This window comes from Moschus berezovskii, chromosome 7 (assembly GCF_049115385.1).
Source record: "Moschus berezovskii isolate FMDL1 chromosome 7, NW_MosBer_1.0, whole genome shotgun sequence".
NCBI classification, from domain to species: domain Eukaryota; kingdom Metazoa; phylum Chordata; class Mammalia; order Artiodactyla; family Moschidae; genus Moschus; species Moschus berezovskii.
The window spans coordinates 102,498,264-102,519,361 of record NC_142466.1 but is presented as its reverse complement, the minus strand read 5'-3'; the positions used below and the strand labels follow the sequence as shown (position 1 = coordinate 102,519,361).

At 35.9% G+C, this 21,098-nt stretch overlaps 1 protein-coding gene and 1 long non-coding RNA gene across 5 annotated transcripts in view; one reads left to right on the top strand and one right to left on the bottom strand.

Moving 5' to 3' along the window:
* The window catches only part of FSD1L (fibronectin type III and SPRY domain containing 1 like), a 60,495-nt gene that overhangs the window by 25,849 nt on the left and 13,548 nt on the right, over positions 1-21,098 (bottom strand). For all 4 annotated transcript variants that reach the window (XM_088838228.1, XM_088838232.1, XM_088838229.1 and 1 more), the window contains exons 2-6: positions 20,373-20,468; positions 17,846-17,977; positions 15,318-15,419; positions 8,987-9,009; positions 1,918-2,039 (exon numbers count right to left, since the gene is read on the bottom strand). In XM_088838228.1, coding sequence (XP_088694354.1) covers positions 1,918-2,039; positions 8,987-9,009; positions 15,318-15,419; positions 17,846-17,977; positions 20,373-20,468 — 475 coding nt within the window. The remainder of the gene's footprint in view (positions 1-1,917; positions 2,040-8,986; positions 9,010-15,317; positions 15,420-17,845; positions 17,978-20,372; positions 20,469-21,098) is intronic.
* Positions 1-21,098, top strand: part of LOC148777476 (uncharacterized) — a 65,611-nt gene that overhangs the window by 33,779 nt on the left and 10,734 nt on the right. The window lies entirely within an intron of this gene.

Genomic DNA, 21,098 nt, shown 5'->3' with positions numbered 1-21,098 from the left:
ATTTTTGTGGTGTTTACAGAATGAACTATTAAGGGATGAAGGTATTCATTTTTAAGTTTATCTGACTGCATCTTATAGGAAATTTTTATGCTATAGCAGAATATAAAAAACTAATGATATGAGTTCGCCTTTTATAAATTTTAACAACCTATTACACCTTCCTTCAGGATGAAACTCCTCCACAAAAAGATTTCTTGCTTTTTATTACACCTCATTCCTTCAGACTTGTCTTAAGAATTTGAAAAAGAGGAAATCCTAACTGTGCATGCAATCTACTTGACTGTACAGCAGATATGGCCTGGGTTTGTTAAGCCATCAGTGAAAATCCAAGAGAAGGAAAGTAATGGTGAGAAGATTGCTTTTTTAGTATTTTTTTTAATCAAGAAACTGCTACTCATGCATATATTCACAGTCCACCACTCCTGACTCTCCTTCTAAATTTAGAAACAGTGATATAATGGCTAGGAATTCTGAGAGGCCATTTTACAGGCAGGCACCCACTGATAAGTATGTATACTTTCTTCTTCTACAACTATGATTTCTTCTCTCATCTTTTCCTTCTCCGAACTCCTCTAGAACTTCTGATCTATACAAGTTAATACTTCACTTAAGTTACCATAATTAGTTCTACTATAGTTTCTTGACTACTAATTTTGTCTTTCCAATCATAAAGTCCTGAACCAAATTCTCATAGAAGAAAAGAATGGTTTCATATGATTAACATTCTCTATCAAAAACAGCTAACCTCCAAAAACTATAAGCCTGTAAATAAAACGCTTAACTTTCCAGAGATTTCCTGATCACCATGTTCAAACTGTTTTAGCTATCAACTTAATTAGCACTACTTGATGCTAGTAAAAAGAGAATAACCAAAAGGTCCTTAGTTGACTCATTCACACACGTGAACAATAATAAGGTGGGACTCAATCTTAAATGGTTTCAACTGCTGGAATCTCATCATACTAATATTAATCAACCAGTGTTGACACATTATTATTATAAAACTCCATCTGAACCAGAAGCCACCACAACAATGTAATAATAAAAATCAACATTCATTAGGTGTTAACTATGTGCCAGGTACAAGAAAGCTGAGCGCCGAAGAATTGATGCTATGGTATTGGAGAAGACTCTTGAGAGTCCCTTGGACTGCAAGGAGGTCCAACCAATCCATCCTAAAGGAGATCAGTCCTGGGTGTTCATTGGAAGGACTGATGCTAAAGCTGAAACTCCAATACTTTGGCCACCTCATGTGACGAGTTGACTCACTGGAAAAGAGTCTGATGCTGGGAGGGATTGAGGGCAGAAGAAGAAGGGGACAACAGAGGATGAGATGGCTGGATGGCATCACCGACTCGATGGACATGAGTTTGAGTGAACTCCGGGAGTTGGTGATGGACAGGGATGCCTGGCGTGCTGCGATTCATGGGGTCGCAAAGAGTCAGACATAACTGAGCGACTGAACTGATCTGAACTCTTTCAAGTGCTTTAGAGGTCTCAATTCACTTAATCTTTATAAAAATCCTAGAAGGATAACATCATATTTTAAAGATGAAGAAAATGAGGTGAAGTTAGATAATTTGTTGAGGCTATATAGCAAATAAGTGACAGCCAGAATTCAAATCTAGGAAGTCTGGCCCCAAGACTCAGCATTAACCATAACAGTACATTGCTTCTCTCTGCCAAATTAGCAATAAGAGGTATCCTGTACTAGGATTCTGAAAGTGGAATTTTTACTGTCAGTATAATTCTCTAAAAATAAGACTAGCAAATTCAGTTATTCCTTAGCTGTAGGAAGAAAAAATAACCACACTATATTTCCTTAATATTTAAATTGTAATGTTTATTACAAAAAATCTTGAAAGGAAAAAAGAGGTTTTATACATAACTTTATACATAATATATGTACTAACTTACCTGGCAAAAACTTCAAAGTTTGCAATATCTGTCTTTCCTGAGAAAAATCCACCATTAAATGAGTCATGTTGTCACTGACCTTTGGTTTCAAAGAAAGGCGAAAGGCTGAAGCCATTGTTACTCTATAGCAAACACAGACATAAACATTCTTTTAAAAATAAAAGAATGGGAAGTATCACATCATATTTAATTTATAAAGTGAACAGATAGAACTTATTTCTCCACTCTAGTGGTTTCTGAAGCTATTAACAAAGATAACAAAACTAAATAGAAATTTGCTTTTAGATCTTTTGAAAACTAACTTTAAAAAATGTAAAATGTTTTTAAATTTAAAGACATTTAAATAACATTTAAAGAACTTTCCTCCAGCCAGTTTTATACAACTTCATAGAGACACAAAGACTCAAGAGACAAATATCCAAGACAAATCATCTTTAACAGACTCAACAGTCATCTGAATCTCTGTAAACTCAATCTGACTTCCTGATGCCAGCCTCACTCCTTTTCATATGCCAAATACACTGTAAATACACCCTGAATCAAACATTCTGCCTAGTCATCAAAGCCAATGATGTGTCCTTAAATAAAAGTAAAGTACACTGACCAAATACTGTATTGTTTGGTAGGTGCTAAAGAAAGGCTATGGATGAAGAAGAAGAGAAGTGAAATCACAATTCTGAATACGATACTAGAAGCTGATGTATTAACATCAGCTGAATGGAAGCAGACAAGAAGAAACAGCCCTGTGAAACCATATGCCATGGAAATAGTAGGAACTCAATCAATATGTTTTAGATGAATGTAGTATACAAAACTTCATTCCAATCCCAAAGAAAGGCAATGCCAAAGAATGCTCAAACTACCACACAATTGCACTCATCTCACATGCTAGTAAAGTCATGCTCAAAATTCTCCAAGCCAGGCTTCAGCAATATGTGAACCGTGAACTTCCAGATGTTCAAGCAGGTTTCAGAAAAGGCAGAGGCACCAGAGATCAAATTGCCAACATCTGCTGGATCATGGAGAAAGCAACAAAGTTCCAGAAAAATATCTATTTCTGCTTCATTGACTATGCCAAAGCCTTTGACTGTGTGGATCACAATAAACTGTGGAAAATTCCGAAAGAGATGGGAATACCAGACCACCTGACCTGCCTCTTGAGAAACCTGTATGCAGATCAGGAAGCAACAGTCAGAACTGGACATGGAACAACAGACTGGTTCCAAATAGGAAAAGGAGTATGTCAAGGCTGTGTATTGTCACCCTGCTTATTTAACTTATAAGCAGAGTACATCATGAGGAACGCTGGGCTGGAAGAAGCACAAGCTGGAATCAAGATTGCTGGGAGAAATATCAATAACCTCAGATATGCAAATGACACCACCCTTATGGCAGAAAGTGAAGAGGAACTCAATAGCCTCTTGATGATAGTGAAAGAGGAGAGTGAAAAGGTTGGCTTGAAGCTCAACATTCAGAAAACAAAGATCATGGCATCTGGTCCCATCACTTCATGGGAAATAGATGGAAAAACAGTGGAAACAGTGTCAGACTTTATTTTTTTGGGCTCCAAAATCACTGCAGATGCTGATTGCAGCCATGAAATTAAAAGACGCTTGCTCCTTGGAAGGAAAGTTATGACCAACCTTGATAGTATATTGAAAAGCAGAGACATTACTTTGCCAACAAAGGTCCATCTAGTCAAGGCTATGGTTTTTCCCGTGGTCATGTATGGATGTGAGAGTTGGACTGTGAAGAAAGTTGATCGCCGAAGAATGGATGCTTTTGAACTGTGGTGTTGGAGAAGACTCTTGAGAGTCCCTTGGACTGCAAGGAGATCCAACCAGTCCATTCTAAAGGAGATCGATCCTGGGTGTTCATTGGAAGGACTGATGCTAAAGCTGAAACTGCAATACTTTGGCCACCTCATGCAACGGGTTGACTCACTGGAAAAGAGTCTGATGCTGGGAAAGGTTGGGGGCGGGAGGAGAAGGGGACGACAGAGAGATGGCTGGATGGCATCACCGACTCTGTGGACATGAGTTTGAGTGAACTCCGGGAGTTGGTGATGGACTGGGAGGCCTGGCGTGCTGTGATTCATGGGGTCATGGAGAGTCGGACACGACTGAGCGACTGAACTGAACTGAGTATACAAAACAAAAAAGAAAGAAGCCATACCAGAGCTCATTTTACCCAAAGTAGGGGGAAATCATTCTGTCAATTAAAACTAGAGATTAAACGAAGTTCCCATACTCTACTGTTATTTTATTTCAAACTTCAATTTTTCATATTATAGTAGGTATCTACATATATCACAGAGTTCAGTTCAGTTCAGTTGCTCAGTTGTGTCTGACTCTCTGCGACCCCAATTACCCTTATTATCTTCAGTCAAAGAATGACACCAAAATACTATTCATGACCATTGTCCTCCTGGAACAGAATCTGGGAGAGGAAGAAAACAGAGTTGCAGGAACAAAAGGAATACAAGGCCTAGTCATTCAGATCTACCAAACTACCCTAAAGACCAATGGTATGAAAGAGATTAAACATGTTGCTGTATTCAGTTACTTTATTAGGTAACTAGGAAAGTAATCACTTTAGTAGTAACAAAGAATGAATGACAGCTCATCTATTTATCAAGAAGAAAGTGCTATGAAAAGATTACTAATTATTAGAGAAATGTAAATCAAAACTACAATGAGGCACCACACCTCACAATGGAAGAGCCATCATTAAAAATGTCTACAAATAATAAATGCTGCAGAGGGTGTGGAGAAAAGAGAACCATCCTACATTGTTGGTGAGAATGTAAACTGTCACAACCACTATGGAAAACAGTACAGAAATTCCTCAGAAAACTAAAAAGAGTTGCCATATGATTCAGCAATCTCACTCCCGGGCATATATCTGGACAAACTGTAATTCAGAAAGATATACATACCCCATGTTCATAACTATTCACAATAGCCAAGTCACGGAAACAACCTAAAAGTCCATTGACAGATGAATGGAAAAAGATGTGGTTCATATTACCACGAAATAATACGCAGCCATAAAAAAGAAAGAAATAATGCTATTTGCAGTAACATAAATGCAACCAGAGATTATGCTTAGTGAAGTCAGAAAGAAAAAAATACCATACGATATCACCTATATGTAGAACTTAAAAAAAAGATACGAACTTATCCACAAAACAAAAAATGACACACAGACACAGAGAACAGACTTGGGGTTGGCAAGGGGAAGTTGCGGAGGGACAGAGTGGGAATTTGGGGTTAGCAGATGCAAACTTGCACATGAATTTGATCAAACTTTGGGAGACAGTGGAAGACAGAGGAGTCTGGCATGCTGCCGTCCATGGGATTGCAGAGTTGGATACGACTTAGCAAGAACAAGATGCAAATTATATGTACAGAATGGATAAACAACAAGGTCCCACCATAAAGCACAGGAACTATATTCAACACCCTGTGTTAAGCCATAATGGAAAAGAATATAAAAAAGAATGTATATATGTGTAACCCAGTCACTTTGCTGTTCAGCAAAAATTAACACATCATAAATCAACTATACTTCAATTTTTTTCTAAAAAAAGAAGGTTGTGCTATACTGAAAAACAATTTATGGAGAAAGGAACTCACACTTAACTGAATGCCAAGTATAACGCTGAGTATTTCACACACTATTACTTTAAGCTCTGGGTTCTCAATATACAATTTCATATTATATCAATAAGAAGTTAGGAACAAAGGCTAAGTCTTATGTATGTTCTCTCCAGATCCAAGTATCTTCTGAATTAAAGACTTTTTTTTTTTTAAGTTTAGTTTTAGTTGAAGGATAATTGCTTTATTACAATACTGTGTTGGTTTTTGCCATAGATCAATATGAATCAGCCACAGGTATATATACGTCCCCCTTCCTCTTGAACCTCCCCCTTCCACCTCCCACCACAGATTTAAAGATTTCTCAAAGAGCTATATTCAGACAGGTACTTAGTAAATGCCCAGTGAATCAATGAACAGGTGTGAATTTGGTTGCTTCTAAACACGGGGATTTAAAAGTTAGTTGAAAACTGTCAACAAAAATATCTGAGAGTATTTTTTTTCTGAGAGTATTTTAAGGAATTTAAACCTGAAACTTTATCTATAAGACTTGATTTAATCATAATAGTCTCTCCTGTAATAAATCATAATGGAAAATAACATTTTAAAATGTATATTATCTATGTATAACTGAATTACTGTGCTGTACAACAGAAATTAGCACAACACTGTAAATCAACTATACTTCAATTAAAAAAGTATGAAAAACAAAACAACAAATAAAAGGATAGCATGTACACCGTTCAAGATAAATCTGGGCCATAAAATCACTATGGCCTCAAAGGAAAAACATTTTCTAAAAGTACATTAAAAAGGCTTATCAAAGCCCCAAAACAAGTTATTTTCTAGACAATGAAAATTTCAGTCTCCAAAAATAAAGTTAGATGCACAACTACGCAATAATTTTCCAAAAGACTGAACTTATTTTTAGACTAAATATATTTAGACAATTATGCTTCAAAGCCCAACCCAACTATCTAGAATCCATATATAAGTCTCTACATTATGAGATCCATGTGGTTAGGGATGTTTTAATTCACCTTGCCTTTCTTGGTTCATTTTTAATAGGACAAGCTGAATACAAAGATCTCTTTCTAGTTTTATTTTTGCAAAGAGAAAACTGCAAAATAGTAAGAATGAACACAATTTCTTCAAACTACCTACCTACTACATTAACTTGACTCTCTCTGTCATGATCCCTTTCTTTCAAGAACTAGTAACTCTTCACAGTATACCTCAATTAATCATCTTCCAATCTGACTAAGCACTTGGAAGCCTATACTAGTGATTTTTAAAGTTCTAAAAATCTGTGTATTATCTTCTCATCATTTCTTCAGGTTTTCCTGTCACTCCTGACATTTCTTCTGTATAATATCTATCACAGAAAATAAGTACTGAGTTCTCATAGATATTTTATTTTTGATTGCCTGCTCAGCTGTTATACATTCCTTAAATACCACTTCTGCTCTTTTATAAAGAAGTAATCTTTTCTTCCCTTAATGAAAATAATTATTTTATTATGACTGTATGTTTATTTTTGTACTAAAAATACCAATATTGAATTCTAGAAGCTTGCTTCCTGGAAGAGCACATAAAAATTGTATCAGAGAAACCTGAACATTATGAAGCTAAAAGCCAAATTTAAAAAAATTAAGCCAAGACTCAGAAATGTTCCTTACACAGGAAGTACAAACTTGGAAGGCAGCAAAAAAAACATATACTTTGAAAAACAACAGCAACAACAACAGCAAATGGAGCTTGCTCTGGCAGAAGAAAAGGAACTTTGACTCCTTTGAGATCACCTGGATACTCTGGGTATTGATGAAATAAATCCAAGAGGTTGGTTTTGGGCAAAGAAATCTAGACTCACTGAAGAATATTCAGCCATGAGCACTGATCATAAAATTAAATTCTGACAAATCAGGACAAAGAGAAAGAAGTCAGGGGTAAGGAAGGGCAGGAATCTGTGAAGCACAGAACCATACAGATTCCCAGGACAGGAAAGAGAGAAGATTTTGCAAGTTTTTTCTCAAAAATCTTTGGGCAGCCTAAAACCTTATTAGGAAGTGACTTCTAATCCAGAAAATCAGGGACCAGAGGAGGATTTAATGGAGGAGGTGGTGAAATAAAAGAATAATCTAGCCACAGTAGAAGATGAATTACTTATAGCAAAGTCAAGCAGACACAACCCAAACCTAACCCAAAAAACTGACCTACCTAGCATCCATTCCTCATACAGGCAATACTTTTCACCTTAAACTCTCATAATCTGATAATCAGAATTTTTAACAATAACCCATGTCTTTATACTCTGATATAAAATACACAAAAACTACTGTATAGCACAGGAAACTCAATACTCTGTAATGAACTATTTGGGAAAAGAATCTAAAAAAAAGAGTAGATATATGTACATGTCTAACTGATCCACACTGCTGAGAGCAGAACAAAACATTATTAAGTCAACTATACCTCGATAAAAATTAATTTAAAGATGAAATAAAACATACAAAAAATAGAAAAATTATTTGTGCTAAGAATGCTGTGAAAGTCAATGTGAATCTAGCCTCTAGGCAAATAAAAGGCCTCGAGAAAAACACAAGTCTTCAGCCAAGATTAACAACAGCAACACTGGTTTTCACACAATATATAACTAAAATTTTGCGACTTATCTGATGAATAATTTCATCTAGGACTCAGAGTGGTGCTTTAAAGAGCTATGCCTTTTAGAGAATTTCATAATCCTCAAATGAAGAAACTTTAAAAGTGACAATCTCACTACAGTCAATGCTCAGCGACTAGCCAGGCAGATCAAAACCATCCCTTCTGTGATAACCCAATCCAAAACTGCCAACAGTTCCTTTAGCCCTCTGGTATATTCTTACAACAAGTACTAATTACCTTTCCTAATCCTGGCCCTGCGAATGGTAAAGACCTTTAAGCCAAAGTCTGTCATCATTTTCTTTTTCTCTTCCCACCAACTAGACAGCAGTGGCATTAGAAATAGAAAGAGATGGCACCAGGAACAGGATGAAATGAGAATACAAAGACATTAAATAGGACAGCAGTGAAGTAGGAGTGCTTTAGCTCTTGAGGAACAATATAATGCTGTAACTTCATAAAATAAGACATGCTTATAAAATTTAACAACAAAATATGCATTCCAGGAATATTTACATTATTCAAAATAGTTTCCCATCTATAGCATAGCTAGTTAAGGACTACACTAAAACTACATTATATCAGAAATGAAATCCTTCTGGAAGCACATAATTGTCCAAAACTATATTTTTATAAAATCTTGCTGATATGTTCTTTATTCTAGAATACAGGCAGAAGATGCTGTTTCTTTTTTTCTGTACGTGGCCATTAGATATTTTTAACTAATGAGGTTCTAATAAGAAACTGTTTGAATTTCATTTCTGACTTCAATGTTGATACTTTAAAAAAATGTAGGTTTTATATCATACCTATCCTTGATCTGTCTGGCAGCCTTGGAGCAAACCAGGGAGAAGAGAGAGAAGGCAGTTAGTGCTTTTCATGCAAGTTTCAATGGCAGTGACATGCAAGAAAAGTTAGGATCAAATCTCTGGAACAGATTAGTTCATTTTCACCAAAACAAATTTCCTATAATTTGAACAGTTCATGTCAGCTTGCATAATGTGATGTTAGAACTATAGAAAACCCAGTCCCCATATAAATATATATCACCTTAAAATAAGGAGGGAAATTTAACACTTCAAACTAATTTCAGATGACTGTAAATTTTTTTTCTTACCTTAAGATTATCAACACACACCTCCACTTTCATTCAGTCTGATATTCTTCAACTAGAACACTCAATCTCCTTCATGGGGCACACATTTCTATGCATTCTGATGGTTTTCTATTTCAAATCTGCTCTCCAAATTTTCTTCAGAGGTCTCTTTCACCACTTCATAATGGTTGTTTCAAGTTTTCTCTATTTGCCTCCAGATGGGCAAGGACTTTGTATTCTCAGAGCTTGCCTGCTAACATATAAAACTAGGCTGCAGTTCTACAACCCTTTACCCCAAAGAATGAAGCTGTAATGGCAGAAATTCAGACAAGGAGAAACCAAAGAAACACTTGCAGCAATGGGTCTTTCCCTCAGATGACTTCATAAAAGCTGCCAACTTAAACCTACACTGCTTAAGATATCTTTTTTTCTTTTCTTGACAATTCTAGCACAAATTTATGAAGAGGACACAGCTATTATTTGGTACTGTACATCTAAGAAAAATGATGAAAAATACAGGCACTGCTATCCCCTTTAAATCTACACAGCATATAATAAATCCAACAAAAGTTTTTCCCCTACACTGAGCAGCATGATTAACAATACATCTGATGTGGAAGATGGCTGTTATGCCTGACACTCTATCCCCAGTGTCTAGCATAAAGCTTGGCACATGGTAATAGTTTACAATTACTCAATTTAATTGAACATTTATTAGAGGTATACAGCAATGCTTCTCTCTTTTCTTCAGTTCTAATATTGTTCTTACTTGGTACTGGTCATTTTTATACCTAATCTAAAATATTCTGGTCTGCATACCTGTCTACCACTTTACCACTGAGCCACTTGGGAACATTTTAGATAATTTTACAATGTCAGAAACAAAAAGAACAGAACTGAAATTTAGAAGATGAGTACATTATACAGTTCCAGCACTACCATAATCAATTCCGTGACACTGTATATTAATCAGGCTTCCCTGGTGGCTCAGTGGTAAAGAATCCACCTGCCAATGCAGGAGACATGGATTCAATCCCTGGGTCAAGAAGATCCCCTGAAGAAGGAAACGGCAACTCACTCCAGTATCCTTGCCTGGAGAATCCCATACACAGAGGAGACTGGCCAGCTATAGTCCATGGGGTCGCGAAGAGTCAGACACAACTTAGCAACTAAGCACACAAACATTTTAACAATCTAATTCTCTGAAATAGAGGCTGAATTGGAAAGAGGCAGCAAGGGAAAAGTTAGTTAAAATCAGAGCATTGATAAACAGCAACAAAAAATAAAAATATACCTGTTTATGAGCCATAACTGCTGTGAGAAAAATATACTAACATTGAATGTAGCAAAGGCTAGATGTCAATTTCACATTTCCCAGAGATTTATCTTTATTTTGATTTGCAGTAAAGCCCAACAGAATTCCCAGTAAAAATGTAAATGCCATACAACACTGAGGAAACTTTTTAAGTTTTGTCTATACATTCACTTTCATACTTCAGATTTGCCTATTAGATTTGGGGCAGATAATGTTGTAAAGTTTTTTTGAGAGAATCTGAAAATGACTGGGGGAAAATATTTAATATTTTTAATATTATATGATTGAGACTTCTACCTTCACCCCAAAAATACCATATTAAGAAATAATATGGGAAATGAAGGGAGCTCAGTCAGAGAGTAAATAAGAGACAGTTTCAAAGCGCTAGTTTCCCTTAGACAAAAAAAATCAAATTAAAATAAAAACTGCATAATGGTTGATTCCAACCATCAGAAGTTTTATATTTTCTATACAAATTTTTGGGCTTCCTTGGTGGCTCAGCTGGTAAAGAATCCACCTGCAATGTGGGAGACTTGGGTTCAATCCCTGAGCTGGGAAAATACACTGGATTCCAAACATCAGAAGTTTTATATTTTCTATACATATATTTTTATTTATCTATAAAGAGCACTATTTTAAAAAAAATAACTATTTAAAAGCCTTCACAAAACCCTAGTAAAAAACTTGAAATCAATTTTGCATCTCATACCGCATGCGTCTATACTTTATGATTAGATACATATATGCAACAGGAGACTACATTTCTATAAACGCACATAAGAAGTAAAGGTGAAAAAGCACAGTTCTTAACAAATATTTTTGTGGATTTTTTTTTAGGTTTTAGGGTGTTTTGTTTTTGGGTTTTTTTTTTGGCCATGCCATGTGGCATGCAAAAATCTTAGTTCCCCAACCAGGGGTTGAAACTGTGCCCCTTGCACTGAGAACATGGCATCCCTGGAATGCCTGAGACGTCCCTATTCTTAAACATTTAGAATTGTTTTTAAACTGCCTTCATAACTGAAACTTTCATGCCTTTTTTGGGGGAAGGGGGCACACTGAGCAGCTTGCAGGATCTTCTCACCAACCAGGGATTGAACCCGTGTGCCCTTCATGCTTTTGTTGATGGTCCTCTTTCCTGGAATTCCTGACTGCAGCTCACAGAAAGAGCTTCTGCCAATACTACTTCTGCTCCCTTGAAAATATTGAGTGAGCTCCCACCGTTCTCGTTATTTGTTCCTCCCAATGGTCAGAGACTGACACTTGCTGAACAATATTCAAAAGGTGAGTTACTGTAAGTCAAAACTGGGAAATACAGAAAATCCTTTCTCCCTTTTCACCTGTGATCAAATCCAGACGACCATTTCCCTTTCACCTTATTCTGTACTTTTTTTCTCCATTATAGGCATTTGTGGGCAGGTAAACATTCCCTCTGGAGAAGGCAATGGCAAGCCACTCCAGTACTCTTGCCTAGAAAATCCCATGGATGGAGGAGCCTGGTAGGCTGCAGTCCGTGGGGTCGCTAGGGGTCACACACGACTGAGCGACTTTACTTTCACTTTTCACTTTCACACATTGGAGAAGGAAATGGCAACCCACTCCAGTGTTCTTGCCTGGAGAATCCCAGGGACGGCGGAGCCTGGTGGGCTTCCGTCTATGGAGTCACACAGAGTCGGACACAACTGAAGTGACTTAGCAGCAGCAGCAGCAAACATTCCCTCTGAGTTATGTGTGGCAAGATTGTGATGAAGTGGTTGGTGAGTTATACTGACTTGGAAATTGTCCCACAAACTCAGCTCTTTTCATAGGAAGGATTCAAGTTCTAAATTCAGGGGGAGAGCGGGAGTTGGTAGGAATACTAATTTTGCTAAGGGATCCATGCAGTGTTCTACAGGCCAGTTGTTAGCAGAAAAACTAAGTCTGATGAGGCTTTGGCTACTTATTCATCCAGAACTCAATTGCTGATGAGCTTTCTGCATATATTTACTATCAGCCAAACTTCCAACAACTAAAAAAATTAGTGAAAATTTGTTCTAAAATCCTTTTTCATTTGAGATAGTTTTAATTGTTCACTTTCAGACTATCTAATGCTGGTAAATAGCAGTTTTGTATTCAATTCTCATACTGGTTTATTGCAACATGATCACTTAAATATTAGTATTTAGAGTACTCTTTTTGAAGAGAATGAAATTTAAAAAGAATCATGGCCTGGATTTCAGCCTATAATATTTTTTGTCTCCAGAAGTTATTCATATTAATCTCATTTGGTAGCTCAGTTGATAAAGAATCCACCTGCAATGCAGGAGATCCTGGTTCAATTCCTGGGTCGGGAAGATCCCCTGAAGAAGGGATAGGCTACCCATTCCAGTATTCTTGGGCTTCCCTGGTGGCTCGGATAGTAAAGAATCTGTCTGCAATGAAGGAGACCTGGGTTAATCCCTGGGTTGGGAAGGTCCCCTGGAGGAGGGCATGGCAACGTACTCCAGTATTCTTGCCTGGAGAATCCCCATGGACAGAGGAGTCTGGTGGACTACAGTCCATGGGGTCACAAAGAGTTGGACACAACTGAGCGACTCAGCACAGCGATCACTTTAATATGAGATATTCACAAACAATATACCTTAAAAGAATCATTTCCAAATATCTAACAACATACTGCTTGTCCAGTTAATTAATCTTCCAAGTCATCTTTCCCTATCCGGCCAGCAATTAGGAATCTGAGGCAAGCGTGAGTCCATGCAGTTGGCAGGAAAGTGAATTTAGTTTTTGACTTGGAACAATTATCTGGATACTATTTGGATATACTAAGAAAATAATTGCAAGCAACTCTCAGTTAAGCATTTTTCTTGAATGATAAACTCCGATTTCTGACAAGGAAACACTGACAATTCATTTCACCACATCTTCAAAGGGTTCAAGCTATTGGGCAGTACTGCAAAATGCTGGAAGACAAGACCAAAATAGTAAGAAAAGTAGCACATGAAGAAAATATATTTAGACCACAAGGTGATTTATTTTATCAGAACCTTTCCAATTTACAATAAACTGGAAACAAGTTTTAACAAAGCTGGAAAGAACAAAGGAGAGGGCAAAAGAGAACAGCATCTTTTGAGAGGAAGAGGAGAGAAGGACTCTGAAAATGTCAATGGAAAGAGAAACTTGAGACAAACTGTTATTAGTGTCTCTAAGCATTAGGTCTTCAAGCTATTTCTGAGTACCACGTCCACACTTTATAGTTCTCCTGTCTTTTTCCCCTCTCTCAGGTGTTCAGCTGTGAATTCTTGCTGCTATGGTTATGCCTATCATTAACAGCTGCCCTAGTCCACTAGAAGGGGAATCTGTTGACAACTAGGAAACAAAAAGAGGAAAAAAATCCTAAAAACTCAGCAGTACCATGCACATATTAATAACAGATTCTGAGAAACTATCACAATCAGAAGATAGTAAGTCTCACTCATGAACATTATGACACTGCTTCTGCGGACTCAAACATCTTTTGCTTGCTGCATGCTTTTGGCTGTGTTCCAGATATTTGAGGTTATCACGTAAATGCCCTCTGAATAGGTGATGCATATATACTTTTAAAATAATTTAAAGTATGATACAATCCCTCATAAATCCTGTACATAAGTCTTATAAAGTACTATGATGAATTTTCTTATAACCCACATCCAAATTTAAGAATGAATTAGTTAACTGGTTTATGGCAAAAGAACTCTGATTCATTCTGTCAAAAGGAATTAATTTTTAAATTTCATTTTCAAGATGTAGAGATATAAGTCAGCAAATGTTATCTTCTCAAGGAAGTCTTTTCTACCCTTAAAGTTCATAGAAAAATCATAAAATTAAATCACTGGTGGGCATAAGTGGATCATAAAGCCATCTGTCTAACAATAAAACAGTTCGCTATATAGTCCACAAAGACCAAGAACATATTAAATATCTTATCTTGATAAGACTACTTCACAGTACATATTTTACTAGTTATATCACTTAATTTCATACTCTTTCACACATTTTCTGTGTAGTCTACATACTTATTCTACATCAAAGAGTAGATGTGATTTGATAAACTGATAATCGTTTAAAAATGACTACACTTAAGACCTAGAATCTTAAATTAAGAATCTCTTATCAAACACCAGGTTACAACATTAGCGGTCTTCTTGCTCTACTATTTATATCTCCGTATCAAATATACCCATAAGGACATACATCTTCATATTTCAATAAAGCATTCTTAACCAGTAGGACATTTAATAACAAACTTAGTAACAAATTTCACAGTGCTCTCGTATGCATGAAGTGATGTTTTCCCAATCAGCTCAGTGAAAGGAACATCAACCTTGATTTTTAAGAATGTTATTAACAATAACAATCTTCTTTCGTTAGCCATAAAATGTAACAAAGGTATGATTCAGCTAAAGCATACCTTTAAAATAAAGGGGGGATGTAACTGAAAAAAAAGAGTAACTTCATTCATCTGAATTGAGCATTAAACAAAATTTAAATAAATAATTAATTTGTTCATGGCCCCAATGACACATACTTCTAAGCATATGCTTTGGAATACATGAACAGCTAGCATTTTACTTAACAAATTCCAAACCTTTTCTAGTATTAGAAATGACTGAATGAATTCAAAATTAAATGGGGAAATATCATTTTCTTTTAAACAGAATTATCCTTTTTAAGTGGATTAATCTCATTTTTTTAATCAGTTTTTTGGTACCTTTGAAAATTCTTCAGGTTCCTTTATATCTAATGATCTTGTTGCAAATTCTAGTAGTTCTTCCGAGTTCTCCAGGGCATTATTACATTGACTAAGTTGACTCTAAGAATAAAAAAAATAATAATGATAAATCATTAAAACAGAATTTCCTATGATCAGAATCTTAAATGAAGTTACAATCTTAATAGCAACAATCAAACATATTTTAGAGAGGTACTGAAGGTAATCACTAGTCATATATATAATAAATTTTAATTATCTTAAACCGTCCAGAACAGCTTAATTGCATACGGATAAAGGTATACTCATCATTTAAAATTACAGAAGAAACAAAGCAATTATAAATAGCTGGGGTCAAATTTATTTAAAGATTCTTTCAATTAGGGTAGTCAGAAGACTATCAGTGATTTAAATTAAAATATCAAAATAATCCATCTGTAGACAACATCCTCTATAATGGAGACTAAATTTCTAGATGATGTTTAACTAAGCTAAATGTATGAATCAAGTTACAGGTACATTCAGTTGAACACAATCTCAGTACTCCACCTATCACATTACTCAGGTAACACATACTCCTATAAAGGCTAATTTACAGCTTCCAAAACTGGGTAACACAGGAGTCACAAATTCAAGTGCCTAGATTTCAAAAAAAAAGTCAAACATGAACAAAAAGTAGTAAGTAGCTGTTACAGTAATGTGCTCTATTACAGTGATGTGTTCATTTCACCTAACACAATCTTTCTTATTCAGTTTTCTCCTCTCCCCCTCACTTTATCATTTGTAGTTTGAAACTAAGCTATGTGAAAATATTGTTAGTGATACCTTTAAACAAAGAAACAAACACATTTCTAAGCTTTTAAATGTATACAAGATTCTTCTTCAGAATATTTATTAATATATATTTATTAACATCTATTCCATATTCAAACCTACTTCATTTTCCGTTACAATACACACTAAAGATAAACTATATGATTAAAATAGCAGAGAAAAAGCGTGGGAGGAAGGAAGGCCAGGGATTAAGCAACTGAATGCTTAAAAGGTATTCCAAACCAATGCTACAAAGAAGGATCTGGGTTCAAGACAGAACAGAAATCTGCACGAGATGAATTATGGGTGAAACTTCAGGAGACGCTGAGTTTTCTTATTTTCTCTAATCTTGTTTTTTAAATGAATGAATTTCTTACTTATTGAAATTTATGGATACTTTATGACTAAACTAATTATCCCTAAATGATTTAAGTACAGCTGGCTCTTGCATAACAAGGAGGTTAATCCACAAATGGGCTTCCCTGGTGGGGAAGAGTCAACCCTTCACATGTGGAGTTCTCCTGCATCCGCAGAGTCAACCAACCAGAGACTGTGTGATACTGCAGTATTTACTACTGAAAAATATCAGAGTATAAGTGGATCCTCACAGTTCAAACCCATGTTGTTAACTGTAATATAACCCCTACCTCCTAAATATAAACAAGAAATCTCAATCAAGAAGAATGGGCAGACTTGAAAGGGAATTTAATTAACCCCTGGAAATTGTGTGTATAATGCCTGTTTGTAAAAGAAAGAGAACATCTGTATTCCTCCACAGCTTTCAGATTCTCAAAGATATCACGACCAAAATCTATACACAAAAATCAGTTGCACTTCTATAGATGAACAGTCCAAGAAGGAAATTTTTTAAAAATCCCATTTATAGTAGCATCAAAAAGAATGAAATTCTTTGGAATAAACTTAATCAAGGGGTGAAAGACCTATTCACTGAATCCTACAAAACATTGCTGAAAGAAATTAAAGACACAAATAAATGGGAAAACACAGCTTATGATTAGGATTGGAAGACTTAATATGATCAATACTATTATCCAAAGCAATCTACAAACTCAACGCAAACACTATCAAAATTTCAATGTATACCCATGTATCCTGCAGCATTACTCACAACAGCCAATAAACGGAGGCAGCCCTAACGTCCACAGACAGACACACAGATAAAGAAAATGTGGTAAACATATACAAGGGAATATTATTCAGTCAAAAAAGGGAAGGAAATCCTGGCACATGCAACAAAATGAATGAACGCTGAAGACATTATGCTGAGTGAAATAAGCAGACACCAAAGGGACAAATTACTGTATGATTCCACTTATATGAGACATCTAAAGTAGTCAAACCATGAAAACAGACAATACAATGGCAGTTGCCAGGCAGTGGGTGAAGGGGCACATGGAGAGTTGTTCAATGAATGGGTATAGAGTTTCAGTTCTGCAAGATGAAGTCCTAGAGACACATTACACAACAAAGTGAATATACTTAATACTATTATATTTAATAATGGTTAAGAGGGTAAATCTTAAGTATTTTTTATCACAATTTTAACAAAATGGTATTTATGACCAATACGAAATTAAGAATCACTCATCTATAAAAGTACAGTTATACACAAAAACTCACTAATTTTTGCTTTAAATAAGCGAAGCATTATACAGACTAAAATTATTCATATTTAAATCACTGTATGATCTCACCTGTAACTCTTGTGATTTACGCGCTTGTTCCTGCTTGATACTGTTAATCATACTTTCCTTTACTTCATCCAATATGGAGTATAAACTGTCAAATTCTTCATCTAATTCTGAGAGTATGTTAGAAGAATTTTCCTGTTTAATAAACGAATAAAACAAATTATTTTACTTAAGAGCTATTAAATACTAAAAAACTAAAAGATACAATGCTTATTAAAGGAGAGAATAAATTCATACTATGAACTACCATAGCCCAACACCATAAAATAATTAAAATTCTAATATTTGACAGGAGGTTTTAAAAACAGATCAATCCAAGAAGCTGGCTACACTAATACCAATAGTTCTACTTCAGCAATGCCGCCTTTTATGAACTAGCCACACTCTCTCCTCACTTTTATAACTGTCTCCACAGGACACGGTGAAAGGTTGTTTTAAGGTTGTCAACTTTGTCCTGATCTTTGGGCTCTAGGGCAGACCCTAAGCCAGCGGTTTACAACCTTTGGCGTGCATGAGAATCACTAGTGAAGCAGATTTAATAAAATATTCCAGAGACTTTGATTCTGTAACTCTGAGGAATAGTTTGGGCATATAGGGCTGGGGCTGATTTTGCACAAAGTTTTAAACCCCTCAGGTTGTCTAAAACACTGCATTTACACAAGATAAGCAGAATTAAAAGACTAAGTAATCCTTATAGGGTTTGAAGAAAGGGATTAAACACTGAATTGTGGTGCCAGAAGGAACCTCAGAAATCATCTACTGACTAGAATTTATAGTCAAACTTCTAAATTTTACAAACTAAAATACAGACTTGCCCAAAGCCCCATACCTAGTTATTAGTGGCAGAACCAATACAGCATTTCAAACTTGTCACCCTCCCAGACTTCCTCACTGCCTCATTAAGCAAGTTGCTTCTATTTCAAGAAGAAATTAAGAAAATATCTGTGAAACCCCAAGATAAGCAATACCCATACTTGCAACAATTATGGGCAGAAGAAATTATCTTATTTTTCAACATAAATGAATCATTCAACTAAGAGAAGTGAAACTGGCACTGGCTTACAGAACTAATACATAAAATCTACAATCCAAATTTTTGCTTACAATGTTTATAAAACCAGACATGATCTCACTAGAGGCTTACAAAAGTGGTGTTAATCATTTTACTACCTTTTACAGTAGTAAGAACATGATTTGGAGGAAGAAATGTGCAGTCTAGAAGCCAGAAGAACTAAGTAAAATTCCACACTAACCACTCAGTAAAAGTGTGACACTGGACAAGCAACTTAAATTCCTGGACCTCAGTTCTTCCATCTATAAAAAGGAATTGGCCTACTCTTTTCCCTCTCAATGACCAACTGGCACATCCTTAGAGTCTCCTGCCCACTACAGCTTATATTCCCATCTACAATGACAAGGGTGTAGTTTAATTCCACCTCTATTTCTTTTTCTGGATGCTAAAGTCCGAATAATTTGTCAACCAGAAAAAATAGTATGAGCTAGCTCTATCTTAAGGCATCTTTTTCCAGATTTCAAATATGATGATGTTCTTGTCCATAGACCAAGAGTTTTAGAACCACTAGTTTTGCTTATTTAAAAAAAAAATAAAATAAAAAAATAAAGAAACTGGATTAGTGGATTCCAATAAAATACTTTGAGAAATATAGTTAAAGTGGTGAAGATTATAATCAACTAACTTCAATCATAGCAAATTCAGAAGAAAACATAAGACCATAGGTTTAACAAGCCAAGAGCCTGGCAATTAACCAGGCTGAACCAAACAAAAACCATAGGAAAGGATTCACTGTCTACAATGGTCCTGGAAATCTTCTATTAACATGTTTATCTTACAAAGAAATGACCCTTAAATTAAGGCACATTCACAGAAAAGCATCACCAGCTTATCTTAAGGTCCCTTCCACAATCAACATTTGATTCTTTACAGTATGGATTACCCACCTAAACCTGGGATCACTTCCTTAAGTATTCCCCTCTCTCCTCATTGGCCACTTTATCTTTTATGTTTTACTTTCATCTAGTTCTGCAAGTGGACCTCTTACTGTTTACATTTTCCTTCTATCATTTACTGTAAAAGAATATTTAGCTTCCCGGGACTTTTGGAAAGGTACGATTTGCTCTTACTTGGGATTAGAAAATACAAACATGAAATGGAAAGGAACAAAAGTGAGCATTATAATATTCCCACCAATTACTATTCCAGAGTGTTCTTCTTCCCTTACTATTTGATCTTTCTATGGAGAATCCGGGAGTTGGTGATGGACAGGGAGGCCTGGCGTGCTGTGATTCATGGGGTCGCAAAGAGTCGGACAGGACTGAGCGACTGAACGAACTGATGGAGAATCCGGGACTAGCCAATGAAGCATTTCTTTTTCATCTACCATTAAAAACCCTGCTCTCATCCTCATTAGTTTATTATCCAGAGTTAATGGTATATATTTATACTTATGATTCCACCCAACAATCATTCACTGTGATATAGTCACACAAATTTTTCTAAACAGATTCATACCTGAACTCCTTTTAGTGTTTGGTTTAGTGTATCAATAAAGTTCTGAATTTCATCATTTTTATTTGCCAGAGTTGAAATGATCCTTTGCAGAGCTTCCTAGAATAAAAAAAAAATTTAACATTATGATATTTTATTAAAAGAGAATTATAAACTTCACTACAACGACTGTCTTAAAAAAAATCTCTGAATATCAGAGCATATTATGTAACAAATAGGAGCAATGTAAAACTGCTCATTGTTCAAAAGCTATAATTACAGAAGATGGCATATACACTGGTTGTTTTAAAACCTCTTATCCCTACAGTACAACCATACCTTTCACCACCATACCTTTCACACTACAGATGATCAATATTATATTTAGTCACCACTATACCTTTCACCAGAGAAGGCAATGGCACCCCACTCCAGTACTCTTGCCTGGAAAATCCCATGGACGGAGGAGCCTGGTAGGCTGCAGTCCATGGGGTCGCTAGCAGTCAGACACGACTGAGCGACTTCACTTTCACTTTTTCACTTTCATGCATTGGAAAAGGAAATGGCAACCCACTCCAGTGTTCTTGCCTGGAGAATCCCAGGGATGGGGGAGCCTGGTGGGCTGCCATCCATGGCGTCACACAGAGTCGGACACGACTGAAGCGATTTAGCCACATACCTTTCACACTACAGATGACCAGCATTATTTAATATGAAGGCTGTTACATTAAGTCAAAGGCCATGGCAAAC